This window comes from Saccopteryx bilineata, chromosome 5 (assembly GCF_036850765.1).
Source record: "Saccopteryx bilineata isolate mSacBil1 chromosome 5, mSacBil1_pri_phased_curated, whole genome shotgun sequence".
Lineage (NCBI taxonomy): Eukaryota > Metazoa > Chordata > Mammalia > Chiroptera > Emballonuridae > Saccopteryx > Saccopteryx bilineata.
The window spans coordinates 248,745,723-248,765,791 of NC_089494.1; the positions used below are offsets into that span (position 1 = coordinate 248,745,723).

The following is a 20,069-nucleotide window of genomic DNA, read 5'->3' on the forward strand; positions in this document are numbered from 1 at the left end:
CTTCAAGATGCAGTTCTTCCCTCTTTTTACGTGGTTATGCGGGAGGTAAATCCAGCCACCAAGAGGAGCAGCTACTTTCCATTACTGCCAGGTGCTGTGTAGAGTGCTTTTTTTGATGGACATCTAATTTAGATCTGCCCATTGCTCTAGGGTCATATTTACAGAGGAGGAAACTGACTCAGAGAGGCAGAGTAACTTGTCTAAGGTCACACAGCTATTCATGATGGAGCTGAGATTTGAACCCAAGTAGTTTGGTTCCCAAATGCCACACTTTGCCATTAGTGTGGACTGCTGGGTGATGCCATGGAGCTATTTATTTGTCATTAATTCATTGAACAGTAAAAGTTGTTGAGCAGTCTTTATGTGTTAGTTGCTTTGCTAGGCTTCTTCACAGTGGAGGTGCCATTTGAACAGAGACTGGAAGGATGAGTCGAGTTTTGTAATCTTTCATAGAGTTTTTCAAAGAGTTTTCATTGAGAAGGAATGGAAAGAAGGGAATCCGGGCAGCAGGGAAAGCCTGGGCCATAGCCCACAGAAGAGGAAGTGCAGCCTGATGGGGGGTGGCGACGAGCCTGCATCCCTTGAAGTCAGGGCCGGCGAATGGGTTTCTTGCATGCCGACCCAGAGTGGTCAGTCTGGCCACCCCGAGGTCGGCTGAGACGGACTGTTCGGCCAAGTCAGTGCCTCGTGAGAACGAATACCGCGTGGATTGGTCATCAGCGTCCACCACGGGGTGGGAATGTGGAGTAGCGGCAGTCGAGCTATGCATTTGTTCCGGTGGAAACTGAAGTGGACACGGGCCATTCAGGGAATGAGACTAAATGGGCAGGTCGGGGTCAGGCCAAGGTGCGTTCAACACCCTGCCTGTGTGAACATTCTTCCATATGGACATTTTCCTGATCTTTCCTCTTAGCTCAGAAACGGCGGCACGTGGACGTTTCCCTCTTTTCCACTCTCTTTTCCTTTCATTAAACGTTTATTCTCGCCTTCAGATCTCTTGGATTGGAGGAATGATTTCGTAGCACAGAATTCCATTATAACAAACTAATAGAAGATTAAGTCAGATATGGGAGCCAGACTTCGCCTGTCTCTGTGAAAACATCAGTTTATGCAGCCTGACTACTCAAGTCAATGACGTGATGATACTTTTTGTAATTATAAGAACTATGTATTTGGCACTTTAAAAAAAAAAGACTCAGTTCCTTTTCTTCCCCAATCATAGTAGTCTGAATTTTTTCATAAGAACATAATGAATATCTTGTATCTGCATCACCCCTTTACGATTTTCAAAGCACTTTTTTCTTACACATTGTCTTATCTAATCCTCCTAATATTTCCATGGAAAAGAGTATTATTCTCATCTTCTCTTTACGGAGGGGAAAGTTAAGGCTCAAGGTGCTTGTTTAACTGGCGTCTGGGCTTCCTGATTCTTCCCACTTTGCCCTTCCTTCCTTCCTTCCTTCCTTCCTTCCTTCCTTCCTTCCTTCCTTCCTTCCTTCCTTCCTTTTTTAACAGAGACAGAGAGAGAGAGCCTGAGAGAGGGACAGATAGGGACAGATAGACAGGAAGGGAGGGAGATGAGAAGCATCAATTTTTTGTTGCAGCACCTTAGTTGTTCATTGATTGCTTTCTGCCCAATCTAACGAAAACATGCCACTGCAGTCCTAACCCGGGTTCTAATTGAGAAGGAATACCCCTTTTTTTTTTAAGTTGAATTTTTGCCGATGTGCATTATCCTGCTTGCCTCACTCACCGGACTTGGTCTCTTTGAAGCCGAGGGCATGTCCGTGGAGGCTAAGGGTGGGGAGGCCTCTGAGTATGGCCGGCCCCGCCTCCCTGCCTGCTCAGAAGTGCTCAGGAATGTTGTTCTCTTTTTTTTTTTTTTTAGCCAAAACAGGAATACATGTACCCGGCTTAAAAAGTTCAGATAGTGTAAAGGGGTTTGGGGGAAGGAGACGTGTCCCCGCCCACACCACACTCTGCTAGTCCCAGTCCTGGACGCAGACTCAGAAGCACTCGTTCCTTGTGTCTCCTTCCAGCAATGTCCTCTGTACCTGTGCACATTGACATTAAGTTGATGGGCCCTTCTCTTCACACACATGTGATCTCTGTCCCGCACTCCTCGTCACTACAGCGGAGATTTTTCTCTATCGGTATGTGCTACACAACCGCATTCTCTGTACTAGCTGCTTAGCATTCCACTGCCTGACCATCCTTAATTTAACTTGTCTCCTGCTGATGGTCATGAAGGTCATTTTTAATCTTTTACTATGAACAATAAGGTTTTGCCAAACATCCTGTACATGTGTCTTTGTGCACACATATGAGTGTGTTTGGAGGAGAAATTACTGGGCGTGGAATTTATTTTACTACTAAGACTCTTAGTGTTGAATATACCATAGACTTCCTTAGTCACTCACTTCCCTGCCTAGCGTCTCCTGGAGCGGGGGGGTGGGGTGGGGAGGTGGAGTTCTGGCTAATGTCCTCTGTTTGGAAAGTGTTACTGAGTTACCCATGCCCTAGCTTTGCTTCTCCGGGTTGGAAGGTCTTAGCTTGTTGTCCTCTAGGCTCTGAGGTATAGATTTCTAGTCACCATGATTCCTTGTAACAAGACTATCTCTGACTTCTCTGCACTTAGGTTGAGGGTCTCAGCTGCATTATTGTGACGCATTCAATGCGCCTCTGAAGTAGAGCTTTGTTACGTGGAAATAGGAACTTCCCCAGAGCAGGTGTCTGTGTCAGGGCTCTGACCATTCAGCTGAACCAGACAGTGGGCTGTGTGACCCTCTCAGGCACCCCACACAAGGGTGATATTCAAAATACTCAACAACTATCACGAGATGACAGGCCTCAGTCAGTGTCTCCAGGCGCTAGCCCTAGTGCTGAAATGGGGTGGTCGGAGGTCCCTGCTGAGCCAGGGTCCGCCCTGAGCCAGAGGCCAGGGCGGGCGGTGGAGCCTTGGAAATCGAAGGCACCACCAATTAACTGACCAATATGGACATATTTCAGTTTTTAACAACCAGTATAGCCTCACAGGGGCATGTCAGCTGAACATCAGCCCTAGCTCTCAGGGAGACCTTGTGAAATGTGATGAGGTTTAAGAAAAAGCCCATTGGTCTGTAGTGGGCAATGAACTTTGAGTCATACCAGGGTCTCTTATTAGCTCTACAACTTTCAACAAGACTTAACATTTTTCTTGTCTCCAGAGGAAGGAGCTTGTACCCTATGATATCTAATGCCTCTCTTTTACTCTAGAATTGGAGGAAATAAAACAGTCAAAGGGGTGCATTCCAAACCTGGACTTTTTTTCCAGAATTTTATGTTTATGTCATAATGATACTTTTTTTTCCTCCCTAGCTTACTCATTCCAGAAAAGCCAAAGAAATAGATTTGGGGGAAGGACCTGAAAGAAGGGAGACTATTTGGCTGAGGCAGCCTGAGGTGCATTAGAGAACTGTGGAAAGTGTTGGGCCAAAGAGAGGTTCAGATCCTGACTCAGCCACGGTGATATTTATTTGTTAGTTTATTTATTCACTCGCTCATTAAATGTTTCTGGAGCTTCTATCAAATGTCGGGCCCTCTTCTGGGCTTTGAGAATGGACCGATGGATGAAATAATATCCCTGCTCTCTCGGTGCTTACATTCCAGAGGAACTGAGCAAGCCACTTCACCTCTTTGGTCCTCAGTGTTTCTACCTGTGAATTCTTTCCAGATGATTGACACTGGTTGGTATTCCCCATTCATTGTGTCTAAGAGAACCATCACTAACCAGTTTTAGCACTCCAAGCAGCCAAAATCAGTTACTAGAAAATAAATCTGTATGTTTTCCTAAGCAAGATGAATTCTGAAGTCCTTTCCTGCTATAAGATTTTATTCTCATTAATTATTTCTAACTAAATGTAAAAACAGTATAACGCTGAGGGAGAATTGCAATAGAACTTCACATCATAGAATTATGGGGGCTACAAATTTGACCAAAAAAAACGCCATCACTTGGGTTTTATTGGTTACAGAAGGTATGTGTTCTTGTAACATGATTTCAGATCTTTGGGCCTTAGATTTTTCCCTCCGCTGTCCTTTGCTGCAAGTTCTCTTACTCAACCTGCTTTACTTAGATCCCGAGAGGAGGGAGAGGCTCACCAACGTTCAGTTTTCATGCCTTTCTCTTTGGAAACCTCCTTTGGGAAGCCTCCCTTTCCTGGAGTCAGCTTGGACAGAATTAAATCCTGCTCATTTTGATAGCTGCTTCTAATACACACTAGATAACTCAACAGCAGCCACTAGCAGAGGGTCTCCTGGTAGGGGGCGAGGGTGCTGACATGGCCATCTGGTCTTTTCTCTTCCGCTCCACACTACAGAAGCCAAACTAAGGTTGGGCAAATAGCAACTTCTTTTTTTTTTTTTTTTTACAGAGGCAGAGATAGACAGGGACAGACAGACAGGAACAGAGAGAGATGAGAAGCATCAATCATCAGTTTCTCGTTGCGCGTTGCGACTTCTTAGTTGTTCATTGATTGTTTTCTCACACGTGCCCTGACCGCGGGCCTTCAGCAGACTGAGTAACCCCCTGCTGGAGCCAGCGACCTTGGGTCCAAGCTGGCGAGCTCTTTGCTCAAGCCAGATGAGCCCGCGCGCGACCTCTGGGGTCTCGAACCTGGGTACTTCCGCATCCCAGTCCGACGCTCTATCCACTGCGCCACCGCCTGGTCAGGCAAATAGCAACTTCTTGGTGATTTTGTTTTCTCCCAGATTCCAAAGACACATTTGTAATCCCCCCCAATCAACGCCCCTATTACAGACCAGCAATCCAGTGTGCCCAAACTGAGCTCAAATTGTACAGAAAAAATGTTTGAAGTGTTTCTGTTGGAAGTGATAACTCCATCCTTTTGGTTTTCAAGTGCATCTCTACATGACAAAGCAAGTCTATTCATGGGCGCTGGGGAAATTTTGGTTTACTTAATTCTCTTAGATATATACATGGAAATCTGAGATTATGAAAACTTTGCTCCTATGATTTGCAAGCAATAATGAGCCAGAGGTACTTTCTCTATAAGGAAACATTTTTTTCTGAAATGTAGAGAAACAAAAGCTGGGGTGTTCAGCATCCCAGGTTGAGGCTCCCATAATTCGTGCTCATATTGGCATTTGGTAGCTTGCAAAGTCCTTCCCTCTCCAAAAAAGCCCAGGGAAATAGATTATTTCCACCATTTAATCATGATTTTTAAACCAAGTAACATTTTAAAGAAAGAGGAGAGTGCTCTTTATTTCTAGGTTGAATTCAGTGAACTCATTTCTCTTTGGGGGAGGGAGGCGTAATACATAAGAAATCAACATGAACCTTGTTTGAAGCCATAGGTATTAAATACAGATGGAATAACTCAGTTCTCCCTCTAAGATTTGTTATGGACACCCTCTTTTATAGGGACACAGCATTCTCCCACATTTGCAAAATAAAGTGGAAGGGCTATCTAGTTTTTAAGAGGTATGGTTAGTAATATTTGCATAAGGTATTGTGTTGAGTGTGTTAGGAAAGGCCGCACAGAAAAAAACCACAGCTGTGCAATTTTTAGAGCATGGGTTCTGAGAGCAAACTGCTTGAGTTTGAATCCCAGCCCCACCTTTTATTGTATTTATTATATAACCTTCTCTAATACCCGGCATCTATTAAGTGGGGATAATAATAGAACTCATCTCATAGATTACTACGAAATTAAGAGATTTTTCCTTAAATGTGCTTAGCATTGTGCCTGGGCATAGTGTAAGTGTTAATAAATGTTAGTTATTTTAGCAGCTGTTCCTCCGTTTCTTCATCTGTAAACAGGACAATAATGAGGGTTAAATGAATTTATATATTTTTACATTAAATTATTATTAGCATTTTACAGCAGTCTGGACCATCGCGTGTGCTACTAAAGTGTTAACTTAATATTATGACACAAATTCAAAATGCTTCCCTTGCCTTTAGAAGGGCAGCATATGAAATGGTTAAGTATTATATGTAGAAGCTGAGCTCGGAAAGTGAGATTTGGATCTAGTACTTATTAGCTGCGTGACCTTAGGCAAGCTATTTTCCCTCTCTATGCCTCGGGCTTCTCTGTAGAATGGGACTAATGATACACTCTCATTTGTGGGGTTGCTGTGAAAACTACCTGGGTTAGTTCTGTAAGGTGTTTAGCAGGTGCGCCTGGCACATACAGTATTTCCTGTTTGAGAAACGTTTGCAAGTATTTGCCACTATTTCGTTCCGGTGGCTGAGTGCAGCGAGGCAGAGGGTTCTGGGGAGAACGTGCTTTGGGAAGCGATACTTTACTGGAGGTAATTGAAAGGCAACCATCTTGTCGTTTGCAGATGTGGTCACCCTCCTGGGCTTTCTCTATGCCTCCAGCGGAGAGAGCACGGGCATCGTGAAGAAGCTGCCCAAGTTTCAGAACCGTGAGCTGGAGGCCACCCGACACCAGCGGATGGACTACCCAGTGTAAGGATGGGCGGGGGGGCAGGCGGGAGGGGCTGTTCTCTGTATAGCTGAGGACCAGAGTGGGCCAGCAGGATCTCTTAAGAGGTACAAAGCTTTTGTCATATGATTTGAAAAAACTGTTGAGATCTACATGGTTTAAGGCAGAATGTGTGGACCTGGAAGCCTCAAAGTATTCTTGAGTTATTCTCTCTCTCCTTTTTTTTTTTTTTTTTTTTTACAGGGACAAAGAGAGAGTCAGAGAGAGGGATAGATAGGGACAGACAGACAGGAATGGAGAGAGTTGAGAAGCATTAATCATCAGATCTTCGTTGCAACACCTTAGTTGTTCATTGATTGCTTTCTCATATGTGCCTTGACCGCGGGCCTTCAGCAGACCGAGTAACCCCTTGCTCGAGCCAGCGACCTTGGGTCCAAGCTGGTGAGCTTTTTGCTCAAACCAGATGAGCCTGCGCTCAAGCTGGGGGTCTCGAACCTGGGTCCTTCCGCATCCCAGTCTGACGCTCTATCCACTGTGCCACCGCCTGGTCAGGCTCTTGAGTTATTTTTGCACTTACCAAGCCTCAGTTTGCCTCTGACTTTGCATGTCACGGTCCCAGGAAAGTCACGCTTGGGGGGCCCGGTGTTGGATGGAGCCTGGGGCCTTTGCAGGGTCTCCGGTGCAGCCAGCCACAGCCGGCACAGGTGCAGCCTTTGTCCTGCCGGCGCCGGCGTGGAAGATTAGGTGAGCTGCTGGAAATCTCACCACTTCTCATCTTCCTTGATTTCAGCAAAACCCGGAGATATCTACACACACACACACACACACACACACACACACACTACTTCTGCTGAATTAAAGACGCTGAAAACGGTTCCTGGTTCACCTCAGACCGGATGGATTTACCAGAGTGATTTAATTCTTTCCATGCTGCTGGCGGTGGAAAGATCTTGAGTCACTCTTTCTGAGCGTATGTTCTTGCTAAGCTTCCTTGTAATAACTTATCTTCATGGGCTCACTCAGCTGGGTGGGTCAGGAGGGAGCTGTGTGGTGCACCATCTGTCTGCATATCTTACTGCTGATTTGGAGGCCAGATGATAAAGCCCAGAATGTTCTAAAGGGCTTGTTGGGATATATCCCCAAAGAACCTGAGGCCACATTGCCACTTTTACCCAAACTGTGAATTGGTTACCAGGGTGCTGGAGAGAACTCTGTGCATCCATTTTGACCTTGGTCCCAGTTTCATGTGCAAAACACAGTTACTCCTGGCGCCTCATCTCTGAGCGGCTGGTCACTAACGCAGTGCGAAACACCAGACAAATGTTCAGCAAATACTTGCTGAGGGATGGATGGAGCATATAGCTGGGCTAAATCTGTCCTAGTTAAGTCGGATGACTGTTGTTCTATCCTCTCTCCACACATCACAGATGTACAATATATATATTTTTTCAACTAAAATAGCCCCAGTCCAGAAGTGGAACAATTAGATCAGTTGTTCCATATCGGTCAGCCAGAGCTGTGATACTCAACCTAATGTATGCCTTAAAATAGTATATATGTGTCCCAATTAGCATATCATGATCCCATTTGCAGATTATGATGGTTTTTTTTCTACCTTATGCTTTTATCTTTGAAAGAACCAAAATTGTTCAAAAAGCCCTAATTTTGTTTTTTTTTCCTTTTAATCATCAAAATTAGAATAGCTTCTTATCAAATCACCTCTTCTTTAAACCCCAGATTTTCATTCAGTGCCCGGCTTTCTAAGCCTTAATCAGGAATTCAAATGGCCGGCTGCGTGTGAGAATCTCAGAGAGGCACAGAAAGAGAGTTGGGGGTGCAAGGTACAGTGCCTGCTAGCTCTGTACAACGGTGCTTAGCTCCTTCCTGTCTTTTACAGTTACTGTAACGACCTCCTTTGTCTCAAAAAATCAAGCTTTGCAAGCTGATCTCCCATGATGAACACGAAGGCAGATTCATCCCTTCATTGGAAGGAAAGCAATTTACTCGGTCATTGTTAGCCCTAATTACCTGTTCTAGGATGATACCAATCTGCAGAATTTTCTCCCCCCCCCCCACTCCTGTAGGTTTACCGTCTCGTTGTGGCTTTATTTACTCCATTACTGCAAAGCCAGTCTCTGCGGGATTCTGTACTTCGTTGATTCCAACGAGATGTACGGCACGCCGTCTGTGTTTCTTACCGAGGAGGGTGAGTGTGAAACAGAACCTGAAAATGGTCGTGTCGTTTTCTTCTGCTCCGTCTACTGCCAAGTACGTCTGTCTAGAATAAGGGAGAAGATCCTGTCAGTGTAGCAATTTAGTGAGAGTGATGGTTTTCAAATGTGGGCTTCAAATTAACTTTTTTTTTTTTCTGGAAGCTTAAAATAACCGTCTTCTTTACCAAGGAATGCACTTATATGATTTGGGGTGTGTGTGGGGGGGCGGGGGGTGTTTTGTTTTAGCTTTGTTTTTGTTTAAATGAAGAAGGAACATGATCTAGTCTGGTAGCTTCCTAGGACAGTTGTTGAGAAGGTGTAACCAACCCACTGCACTCACTCCTGGGTGTTTTTTGTCATTTTTCATGAGCTTTGATTTTTCCTTGCAGGCCACTTGCATATTCAAATGCATCTTGTCCAAGGAGAAGACCTGGCGGTAAAAACTAGATTCACCCTACCCTTGAAGGAGTGGTTTCGCCTGGATATCTCCTTCAACGGAGGCCAGGTATCTATCTAGGCGCGTTCCTCCGTGAATTATGTCCGCGTTATCGCTTAAGGTTAAGCATTGCTGTCAAGCCAGGAGGCCAGAGAATCTCTAAAAGGAAATTTGTAGTAAATGATAAACTCTTTACAACTATTCACTTTTTCAATCAAACTTTTATAGACGGAAGTTTAAATCATAAGAATCCCATTCCATTTAATTGGCTTTTAAAGTGCTTTTTTTGACCATATTGTGAATGAGTAAATAAAATAGCCAGCTCTATAGCCACAGTTATCTGAGGAATTCAGTGCTTCCCCCCGGCGAGATAGGCTTTGTGGAGATAAATGTTAGAACAGCATCGGCCATGTTTATATAGTGCTATCGGATCTACAACTTTATTTTTTTTTTACTGGAAATTTATTAGTTGAGTCAAGAGATGGTTTAACTGTTTTTGGCAGTTGAAACGATCGCTTGTGTTTGGCATAAACAGACAAATAATTAACAAACGTAAGTGATAATGCTGGTGGGACAAAGGGTCTTTATCTACTTTGTACTGTAGCACACAATACATAATTGTTTCAAACTCTCATAAAGCAGATTTTATGGATATGGCAAATCTGTTGTTAGAAGTGAAGACAATTCCATTTCTCAATCGACACAGTGTCAGTATGCTCCGTTTTTTCCTGGTGACTTTATTTCTCATTGGCTTTTCTTATTGATTTGTGGTTTTCTGGCAAGAAAACTGGAGGAGACGTCTTGTTTGTCTTGTGCATTATTAGATAATACGTGGACGCTCCTTGGTGGCTAGGTGTATCACATTTCCTTTTTCTGGAGAGGAAAGAAATCAGGTCAGTCCTTGTTGCTTTCCTGAGAAGAGCCTATGAAATGTTAGCTAGGATTGTTTGTTTCTTTGTTTCTTTAATGATGTTAGGTTTAACATAGCTGTGGTCCATAGTTGATCAACTCATTTACATGATGATGATGGCTTTAGAGCTTGGTTGCTGCTTTTTCCTGAGGAGGTTAGCTTAGAATGCTGTGTCACTTAGACAGGTATCAAATCATCAGAGCAAATCGCAGACCTTATTTTGCACCTGCTGTATGCAAGGCACTGACTGTGCTCAAGGAGCTTATAGACTATTTAAGGAATTAAAATTAAGCAGGTGAAGGAATGTCATAAGGCGAGCTTAATTGCCAGATGACTCACATCGATATGGAGAGACAGCGCTTCGTGCTGAGATGCTCAGGGAAGGTTTCTTCCTGAGGGGCAGAATTGAGAGGGAGAGGAGAGCTGGGAGCATCTTAGCCCATTACTGGGGGTGAGCAGATAAACCAGTTTGACCGGTGTTAAAAAAAAAAAAAAAAAAAAAAGAAGAAGCAGCAGATTGTAGGACATCCAGAGAAGAAATAAGCCGTCTTTAGGGCTAGAATCTTGAAGATCATGGAATTTAGATTTCTACTTGCAAAACAGCAGGGTTTCGTGGATGCTTTTGGAGAAGAGGAGTAAATCAAAGTAGTTCTTTAATTAAGGAGATGAATTCAGTGGCAGAGCACATTGTCTGATAAAGCAGGAGAGAAGGATTAGGCAAACTAGATGGGGTAGAAAGGAAAAAAATATTTTATTTTTCTTGAGTAGATTTTTTTTGTCTTTTTCTTTCCAATCCATCTGGTCTGCCTGGAAAATACAGGTCCCGAAACAATTCTGTGGTGGGGCCACCGTAGTCACTGTTTGACGAAATGGACAAGTTGACTTACAGTGAATGATTGCTTTAGACGAGAAACAACTGGTTTGAGTCATTTTCTACATACTGTCTGTGGCTGAACTGGGTAGTTTGGTTTTTTTCTTTTTATGGGTTTGTCTTTCATAGACACAGCGTTGTAGGCGCATCTTTGAGAATCTAAGCAAGCCAACACGTGTTTGGTAAACACCAGCTCCAGGCTAGCACTAGGAGAATAAAAGGAGCCCCTTAACTCCAAGGGTTTATGTCCTAATCCAAAACACCGAGAAGAATACATGACAGCTAATGACAGCTAATGACACCTGGGACAAAAACATTGTCACCACTGAAATGACAGCGAGACTCTCAGTGCTCAGGGAAAGAGGGTGGGACACAGCAGTGCGTGAAGCAAGTTCAGCTCCAATCCGGTACCCCCCCCCCCCCGGAGACTTTCATGGAATTCGAGTGTCTTATACATTTCCTTGTCCTTCTATTCAAAGCAACACGCTTTGAATCCAGCCCGTGGGACTTTGGCTTGTAGTTTGGAAATATCTGAAATCTATTGGGGAAGCCTGCTTAATAGATCTTTTCAACACATCAAGTCATTTGGAGAAATTACATTTCTTAAGCCATATAGTAGACACACGGATAGTAAACTGTTAATTTTGTTTTTGCAGAAACTGATCAGGTAAAAGACTACGCAGCATCTTTTGACTAATTTATACCCAGGACTGTATTTATGATGCGAGGTATTGAGGCATAACTGATTGCCATGTATTTCTTCCACCCCAGATAGCTGTAACCACCAGCATTGGCCAGGATTTGAAAAGCCACCACAATCAGACCATTAGGTAAGTGCAAGCTTTCTTTTGATTCAGAATGGTGCTGGGTGAGGATTAAGAAATCTTCTTCGTGCCTCAGCCCTCAACCCTAATGTTATTCCCACACCTCCTTATTCAGCTTTCCCAGGCATGGACTGACTAGTCTGCCCTGTGGCTAGTCTTTGTACTATTTTTTTTTTTTTTACTGTCCACAAACTCTCCTGTTTCCTCTACAGCCTTTTTGCTAAGCAAGAGAAACTACTTCTCTCTCCAGATCTCATTGTAAATTCTTTCTTTCATGACACTTTGTGTAATTCACTTTCTTTGAAAATTATCTTCTACGAAGAATTCTGAAGAATAAATCAAAATATTAATGTTGCTTATTGAGAAGGGTTGGTAATGTTGTCCTAGTATAAAACATAAAAGCAGACAGTCTTCATATTTATGCTTACAATCTAAAGTTGAAATGTATGCAACTATTGATATTGGTGTAACTTTTCATCTTTATAGAACTCTTCTCCACTAGAGTAACAGAAACTGAGAATTGGGTTTGTTGCCTTGTATTTCATAAGTTTTTGAATTTGCTGCTTTGTCCCTGTGTAACAGAGGGTTTTTTAATGGCAGAACCATGGGACAGCCTTCTTAAGGAACTCAGGGTACCTCACCATAGCTTGATTTTATACACACACACACACACACACACACATATATATGGTCTACCGGAAAGTTCTGTCCATTTCTATCACAACAAGTTTCGACACGTAAGCACATGTTTATTTGGCGCATGTGTGCCTCTCTATTTTTATCACTTAATGTATACATACTGATGTAGCAAATTAACTAAAACAAAGTTGATTCACGTTAGTCTTATGTGTGAAGCCATAGTGTACCCATGGCTACTGATAAAGTTCATTTACGCCACTGTAATTTTTACGAATTTCAACAAGGAAGAAATGCTACAGAAGCATGTCTGTCGCATCCACCATATTTCCTGGACTTAGCACCCTCCAACTATCACCTGTTTTTATCCTTACAAAATTTTTTGAAGAGCAAAAAATTCAAAAATGAAGAAGAAATCAAACAAGCACTGGTTCGATTTTTCGCATCAAAAGATAAAACATTTTTCAAAAATGGGATATACAAATTGCCCTCAGAGTGGCAAGAAATCATTAATAATAATGGCAATTATATTATTTAATAAAGTTTATTGACGGTAAGAAAAATTTGTATTTTGTTTTATTCCAAAAACAGACAGAACTTTCTGGTAGACCTTATATATATAACATATAATATGTAATATATAATATATAACATATAACATATAACATATAATATATATAATCGAATACTTAAGAATAACTTTAAAGAACAGAAACGAAAGTTAGCAGCTTTGTATGTGTCATTTTATCAGGACAGTTGGGCACTTTGGCTGGGGTGGGGTGGAGGGACGGTCATCCATCCTGCAGTCACTTGACTACCCCTGGCACAAAGCTGCCTTTCCACACAAGCCCCATGCACTCAGAGACCCCTCACAACCCCAGTGTTCCTGAGAACCAATGATCACAGAAAGGAGAGCAAAGGAGCGGAGCCAGGGGAAGGAAAGGGCATACACTCTGCTTCCTCCCGATATTCCTGTTTACATTTAAACCAGGCTGAGTCCTTTTAGGCCCTGGGCACATAGAACAATTCTTATTTTCATGGCCGGATTAAAGGATTAGAGTTATATAGAAAGGCTGGAGAAGTATTATTACTTAGCCTGCAAAGAAAGATCAGCGGTGACTTGATAACTCTATCATAACGTAAGATGCCGAGGCCTAAGACGAGGGCAGAAGTTCAGGTGGATTTAGACCAGTCTGAAAGAAGTTGACAGTTACGAGTTTTGCTGTGTAACAGGTGGGCGTGGGCTCTCCTCTGAAGAGTTCAAGAATGGGAAGGCCTGGGAGTTGGCTTTGAGGATGATCGCGGTTCTTTGGAAATCGCTTGAGTGCCCTGTTCTGTGAAGGGGTCCCCAGACATTAAGGGTGTGTTTTTCAGGAAGTCTAGCATAATACCTTTCCTTTTTCCCTTGATAACCACCCCCAACCCTGGGATGTTTGTGACAACCGATTGAACTTCAGAGGGTCTTTGTCAATTTTTTTGTATTTTTTGTATTTTTCTGAAGCTGGAAACGGGGAGAGACAGTCAGACAGACTCGCGCATGCGCCTGACCGGGATCCACCCGGCACGCCCACCAGGGGCTGATGCTCTGCCCACCAGGGGGCCATGCTCTGCCCCTCTGGGGCGTCGCTCTGCCGCGACCAGAGCCACTCTAGCGCCTGGGGCAGAGGCCAAGGAGCCATCCCCAGCGCCCGGGCCATCTTTGCTCCAATGGAGCCTTGGCTGCGGGAGGGGAAGAGAGAGACAGAGAGGAAGGAGGGGGGTGGGGTGGAGAAGCAAATGGGCGCTTCTCCTATGTGCCCTGGCCGGGAATCGAACCCGGGTCCCCCGCACGCCAGGCCGACGCTCTACCGCTGAGCCAACCGGCCAGGGCCTCCTGGTTGTTTTTTGACTTATGGCAGCATAACTCCATTCTTCACACGGCGTCCTCCCTGTGAGAGTGTCTTTGTTCAAATTTCTTCCGCTTATAAGGACAGCAGTCATATGGGATACAGAAGCCCCGGTTTAGCCTCTTCTTAACTAGTTACATCTGCGAGGACCCTGTTTTTTCAAATAAAGTCACATTATGAGGTCCTGGGAGTTCAGACTTCAGCCTTTGAATTTTGAAGGAAGGGACACAATTCAACTCACACAACAGTAATCATGATAAATAACATTTACTACAATATTTTTAAAAACCAATATTAAAACTCCATGATGAACAAAATATCATAATGTTAAAAAAAAAAGACAGTTTGGTCATAGAAAACTGAAGAGACGAGAACTGATTTTCAGGCACATAACAATTCAACACCCAAGTCCAGGCATTGTAGTGACTCCTTAGCTCAGAACAGTGAGAGTGCCCAGACCCAAGAGTGCCCTCACCACCACCCCAGCTGCCCTTCCCCAGTCCCTGGCACCTCCCCCATCAGCAGAACAACTAAAGAGATCACACCCGGCCCCTGGGCCCCTGTGGGAGATACTTGGAATCCCACCTTCAGAGTGGGCCAAGCCAGTGAACTCAATATCCCAGGTGTTTATAGGCGTTCCAAGGAAAGCCTCCTAACCTTCCTTTCTATTTGCTCTTGAAATGCAAACATAATGGTAGCTGCTCTCCGACCGTGTCCGTATAGGAAGATCAGTGATTAAATGCTCAAAAAGCACAGTGAAATGAAAAGCTGCCAGCGACACTTGATGACAACTGCAGACCTGTAGAGTGTTGAATTCACTCACCCAGCCATCCATCTATTTATCCATCCATCTGTCTGTCCGTCCGTCCACTATACACTCATCTAGCGCATCTGCCACATGCCAGGCCCAGTGCTGGGCTCTGGGGTTAAACAGAGTCCATCCCTGTCTTCATGGGGCTGAACAGTATAGTGGGGAAGACAGATCTTACATAAACAAATCCACAAATACATTTAAAATGATGAATTGTGGTGAACGCGGGGCAGGAGAGGAATAGGCCGTCTGAGAAGATGGCAAGGGGGTCGGCCTGTAGAGCAGGCCCTGAGGAAGTGACATGACAGACGAGAATTACTCGGAGGGCCGAGTGGGGCAGCTAATTTGAGGTTCTGCGTTCCCCTCTGAAGACCTCCTGGAGCTGGAGCCGTTTCCCAGCCCCGCATGAGCTCTGTTGAACAGCCTCGCCTGGTCTTGCGGGCTGCTGGCTCTCCGCAGTAATAAACCGGAGCACTCTCCTGTGTCCGGATACGTGTAGAGACAGTGTGCCAGTGTGTTGAGGTTTTCGAAAGGGCCTGGCCTGGGCTTTGGAAGAGTCTAGCTCAGCATTTATGTCAGTGAAATGGATAACCATCAAGCTGTGCACAGTACAGGGAATCGCTTGCAATTTTTGTGTAGAGGAGAAAAATGGAGACCAAGCTGGAGAGATCTCCTGTTTGGTTCTATTATAATAATGATAAAAAAAAAAAAATTTTTTTTTAAAGGCCCGGGCCAGTTGGCTCCGTGCTAGAGTGTCAGCCCAGCATGTGGAAGTCCCAGGTTTGATTCCTGGCCAGGGCACACAGGAGAAGTGTCCATCTGTTTCTCTACCCACCCCCTCTCGCTTCTCTCTCTTTCTCTCTCTCTTTTCCTCCTCTCCTGCAGCCAAGGCTCAATTAAAGCAAGTTGACCTTGGGTGCTGAGGACGGCTCTATGGCCTCCACCTCAGGTGCTAAAATGGCTCTGGTTGCAATGGAGCAAGGGCCCCAAATGAGCAGAGTATTGCTCCCTAGTAGACTTGCTGGGTGGATCCCGGTTGGGGCACATGTGGGAGTCTGTCTCCCTCCCCTCCTCTAACAAAAAAAAAAAAAAAAAAAAGCCAACAGTGGTGGCTCAGTGGATAGAGCATCGACCCGGGACACAGGTCCCAGGTTCAAAACCCCGATGTCACTGGCTTGAACGCAGGCTTACTACCTTGAGCGCAGGGTTTCTGGCTTGAGCAAGGAGTCACTGGCTTGGCTAGAGCACCCCTCCCCCATCAAAGCATATATGAGAAGCAATCAATGAATAACTAAAGTGCCAGAACTCTACAAGTTGATGCTTCTCATCTCTCTCCCTCACCCCACACCTTTCTCTCTCTCGCTATAAAAAAAAAAAAAAAAAGTAAAAGGAAAAAATACAGTCCAGCACCAGAGGGACCAAACAACTTATTGATCAGTTGAAAACTTTGATTAAAGCAACGATTCATTTGAAAATGATACCTTAAACATCTTATTTTAATTAAAAACATATAGAAATGTGCATTCATTTGCCCGTCTTTCTAGACAGGGCCTCTCCTTTGAGTACGAATCTCCTGGCTGGAGCGTTCTCTGATCTTCTTGCATAAACGGCATGGAGTTTCTGTTTCTTCGGAAGGGAAGGGGGCAGTGCAGACGTTTGTGAACCTGTCAGAGCCCCGGATCCATCTAGATGTCTTCAATTTCTATTCCTACCCTTTTGCAATTGTCCTAAATTCTACAACGATTCTTTTAGTAACCTTTTTTTTTTTTTTTTTACTGGGTCTACCCACAATAGTCAACTCAACTTTTACAGAAGGAGCAACTTCTGCCCAACCCATATTTTATTGGGTAACGTAATATTTAAGTTGTACCATTAAACGACCGTAGAGTTGGCATTAGCAGGTGTGGGAACAAACACATCTTGCTCATATTAAGCATGTAACTCAAGAGATGGTAGCAAAAGCCCAACGGTGGACTTGGTTAATGATAATAATTGTCAAGTTATGGTGCTTACTGTGTGCCAGGCACTGTTCTAAAGGCTTTGTTTAAATAGGAGTTCATTTAATCCTCACAACAACCCTGAAGATAGGTGCTGTTATTAGCCCCATTGGTAAAAAGAGAAGACCCAGGGTCCAGTGAGCAAGCATCCAGCACATTGTAGGGATTGGCCATTGGGGAGCTGGTGGGCTGGTTAAGCGCTGTTCCGTTAAGAGAGCTTTTACTGCGGAAGTATCGCCAGGTATTGTCTCCGGAGGGTGGTTCAAGCCTTAACAAGGCCTTGAAAAGCAGAATCAATTCACAGCTCTCAGAGATAATAACTCTGTGGTCCCACCTGGAAGAAAAAAAAAAAAAATAGGAGGAGACCGTCGTCTTCTCCTGGCCCTTCAATTCTGAGATTCTGCAAAGAGAACTCTCAGGAGATGAAGCACTTCTTTTCCGTGTGAGCTGCCTTTGTCTGAGCGTTCACTCCGGCTGCCTGCTGTCAGTTGATGCTATCTGCAGGTGCCCCTTTCGTCAATCTTTTGTCTTCCTCTCCAGCTAGGTGTACCTGCCGAGGGTCAGGTTCCTTGCTAACAGTCGGTCCCTCACCTCTCCTGGGATGACCCAGGGTTGCTTGGCTTTTTTGATCCAACCTGCTGGTAGCTTGCTCCGTCCCCAGGAGCATCGCCCTGGCCATGGCCCCCGCGGCCCGCCGGGCTCCTGGCGGCCTGCCTGGCGTTTCATGCTCTTTCTTTCTGCTTCCATCTGCCCTCTGTGCTCCCTGGCTCGCTGCTCTTTGCCTGGCTTCCCGCTTGATGCCTGTCTTGATCCCCATCTCCGCCCCCGCCTTGCTGTTCACATATGTTCTCGTTGCACTTTTCTATTTTAATTTTCAGTAGGTAATTAATGCACGTGGTTTAAAAAGATTCAGATTGTATGACAAGGTATACAGTTGGATGTCTTTTTTTTTTTTTTTTTTTTCATTTTTCTGAAGCTGGAAACAGGGAGAGACAGTCAGACAGACTCCCGCATGCGCCCGACCGGGATCCACCCGGCACGCCCACCAGGGGCGACGCTCTGCCCACCAGGGGGCGATGCTCTGCCCATCCTGGGCGTCGCCATGTTGCGACCAGAGCCACTCTAGCGCCTGAGGCAGAGGCCACAGAGCCATCCCCAGCGCCCGGGCCATCTCTGCTCCAATGGAGCCTTGGCTGCGGGAGGGGAAGAGAGAGACAGAGAGGAAAGCGCGGCGGAGGGGTGGAGAAGCAAATGGGCGCTTCTCCTGTGTGCCCTGGCCGGGAATCGAACCCGGGTCCTGCTCACGCTAGGCCGACGCTCTACCGCTGAGCCAACCGGCCAGGGCCAGTTGGATGTCTTGTTGCTAGCTCTGCCCCCCCTTCTTTCCCTCGTGCCATGGGGAAATAGTCTATTTGTTTCTTGTATGTATTTCCAGAGTTTTTATGCAAATACCAAAAAAAAAAAAATCCATCTTTTTCTTTCTTAGTTAAGAGGTACACCCTTTGTTCTGCACTTTTGTTTTTTATTTTTTCACTTAACAGTGTATTTTGGAGATCGCTCCAGGTTAGTACAGAGAGGGCCCCAGGTCCCTTTTAAAAGCTGTATAGTAAAAATGCTCACGGCCAGGCCCATCACACGGATGTAGATCAGTCTTCACTGACAGACACCTGGAATTTTCCAGTCTTTGGTGAATATAATCAATGCTGCAAGAAAGGACTTTGGGCACTTTGTGCTGACCCAGTTCTCTTTCCACTTTCCTTCCCAATCCTTTGAGTCATTTAGGACAAAGTGGACTTTCAGTGTGTCTATCACCTGTGCTGACCTTTTGTCTGTGGCCAAGACCTTGACCTTGTTGTGGCCTCCTCCTCCTAACTCTGAATTTACATATGTTCTTATCTGATAGGGTAGGTTTTTAGTTTTCCTCCACAGATGCCTTCTATTTCTTCAACAAGTTGGTTTTTTTCCCCCCTTTTAGAGCAAAGTAGTTTTGGTTATGACCAGCAATTCCAAAGAATTTTAATGATTCCAGACAATGTCACCCATCTCAATAGCCAAGACTTTTTGACAGTGAGCCAACCCCTCGGCTAGACGTTTTACGTTTTTATATTTCACTTAATTCTTTGAACAATTGTATAAGTGAGGAACTGATTTACTAATGAGAAGAATCCGTCTCAGAGAGGTGAAGTGACTGGTCCCAGGTCACACAGCTGGTAGACAGCAGAGCTGCCATCCCAGCCTGGGTTTGCCTGACCGCACGACGATCTCCTCTGCTAGAACTCAGGGTGAACGGCTTACAGAAGTTTGGGGTGAGTCAGTGAGGGTCAATGAAAGATTTAAAAAAATCTGGTTCAAACACGGAGCCTTTGTGTTTTTCTGTAGCTTCCGGGAGGATTTCCACTTTAACGACACTGCAGGGTACTTCATGATTGGCGGGAGCAGGTACGTGGCTGGCGTCGCCGGGTTTTTTGGACCCCTGAAATACTATCGCCTCCGCAGTCTGCACCCGGCACAGGTGAGCCCGGGGAATGGCAGTGGAATTCGTGGGTGCTCCTGGGTGTGTGGCTCGGGGGCCTGGAACCCCCCGGGTAAACAGAATATTTATTCCGGCTGGATCCCTCGTCGGCTCTGTCATCAGACGTTATTAATGTTGAGTCTTTTCCCCCAGCTAACACGATAATAGATTTCTGTTAACGTTTGGTTCATTTAGTACTCATAAAATGGAAACCATTTACTTCCTCTGTTTTAATAACCAGTGGCTTAATTATAGAGTAGGTTTTTATCAGGCTGTTGCCTATCCGGTGATTAAGCTAATGAAAGGAGAGAGTCTTAGTTATTTGGTAAAGCTTCTTTTATATGCTGTTATTTAAAGTAGCAGAAGAGGAGCCTCTTGGCAATCGAGACTCTTGGTTCTGTTCACTGCTCCGTTCAGACACGGGGCCTCCGGCTCACACTCAGGTGCTGGTGCAGACGGCTTTGTTCGGAACGGCCTCTGCTGCAGGATGGCTCTCCCCGGCCGAAATCCGCCCGCAGAGG

The 20,069-nt window shown here is 44.9% G+C and overlaps 1 protein-coding gene across 1 annotated transcript in view; it reads left to right on the top strand.

Moving 5' to 3' along the window:
• Window positions 1–20,069, top strand: part of SEL1L3 (SEL1L family member 3) — a 111,869-nt gene that overhangs the window by 19,774 nt on the left and 72,026 nt on the right. Inside the window, exons 3-7 of the mRNA XM_066279793.1 lie at window positions 6,349–6,475; window positions 8,537–8,658; window positions 9,055–9,170; window positions 11,654–11,712; window positions 19,416–19,548. Of these exons, the coding sequence (XP_066135890.1) occupies window positions 6,349–6,475; window positions 8,537–8,658; window positions 9,055–9,170; window positions 11,654–11,712; window positions 19,416–19,548 (557 nt within the window). The remainder of the gene's footprint in view (window positions 1–6,348; window positions 6,476–8,536; window positions 8,659–9,054; window positions 9,171–11,653; window positions 11,713–19,415; window positions 19,549–20,069) is intronic.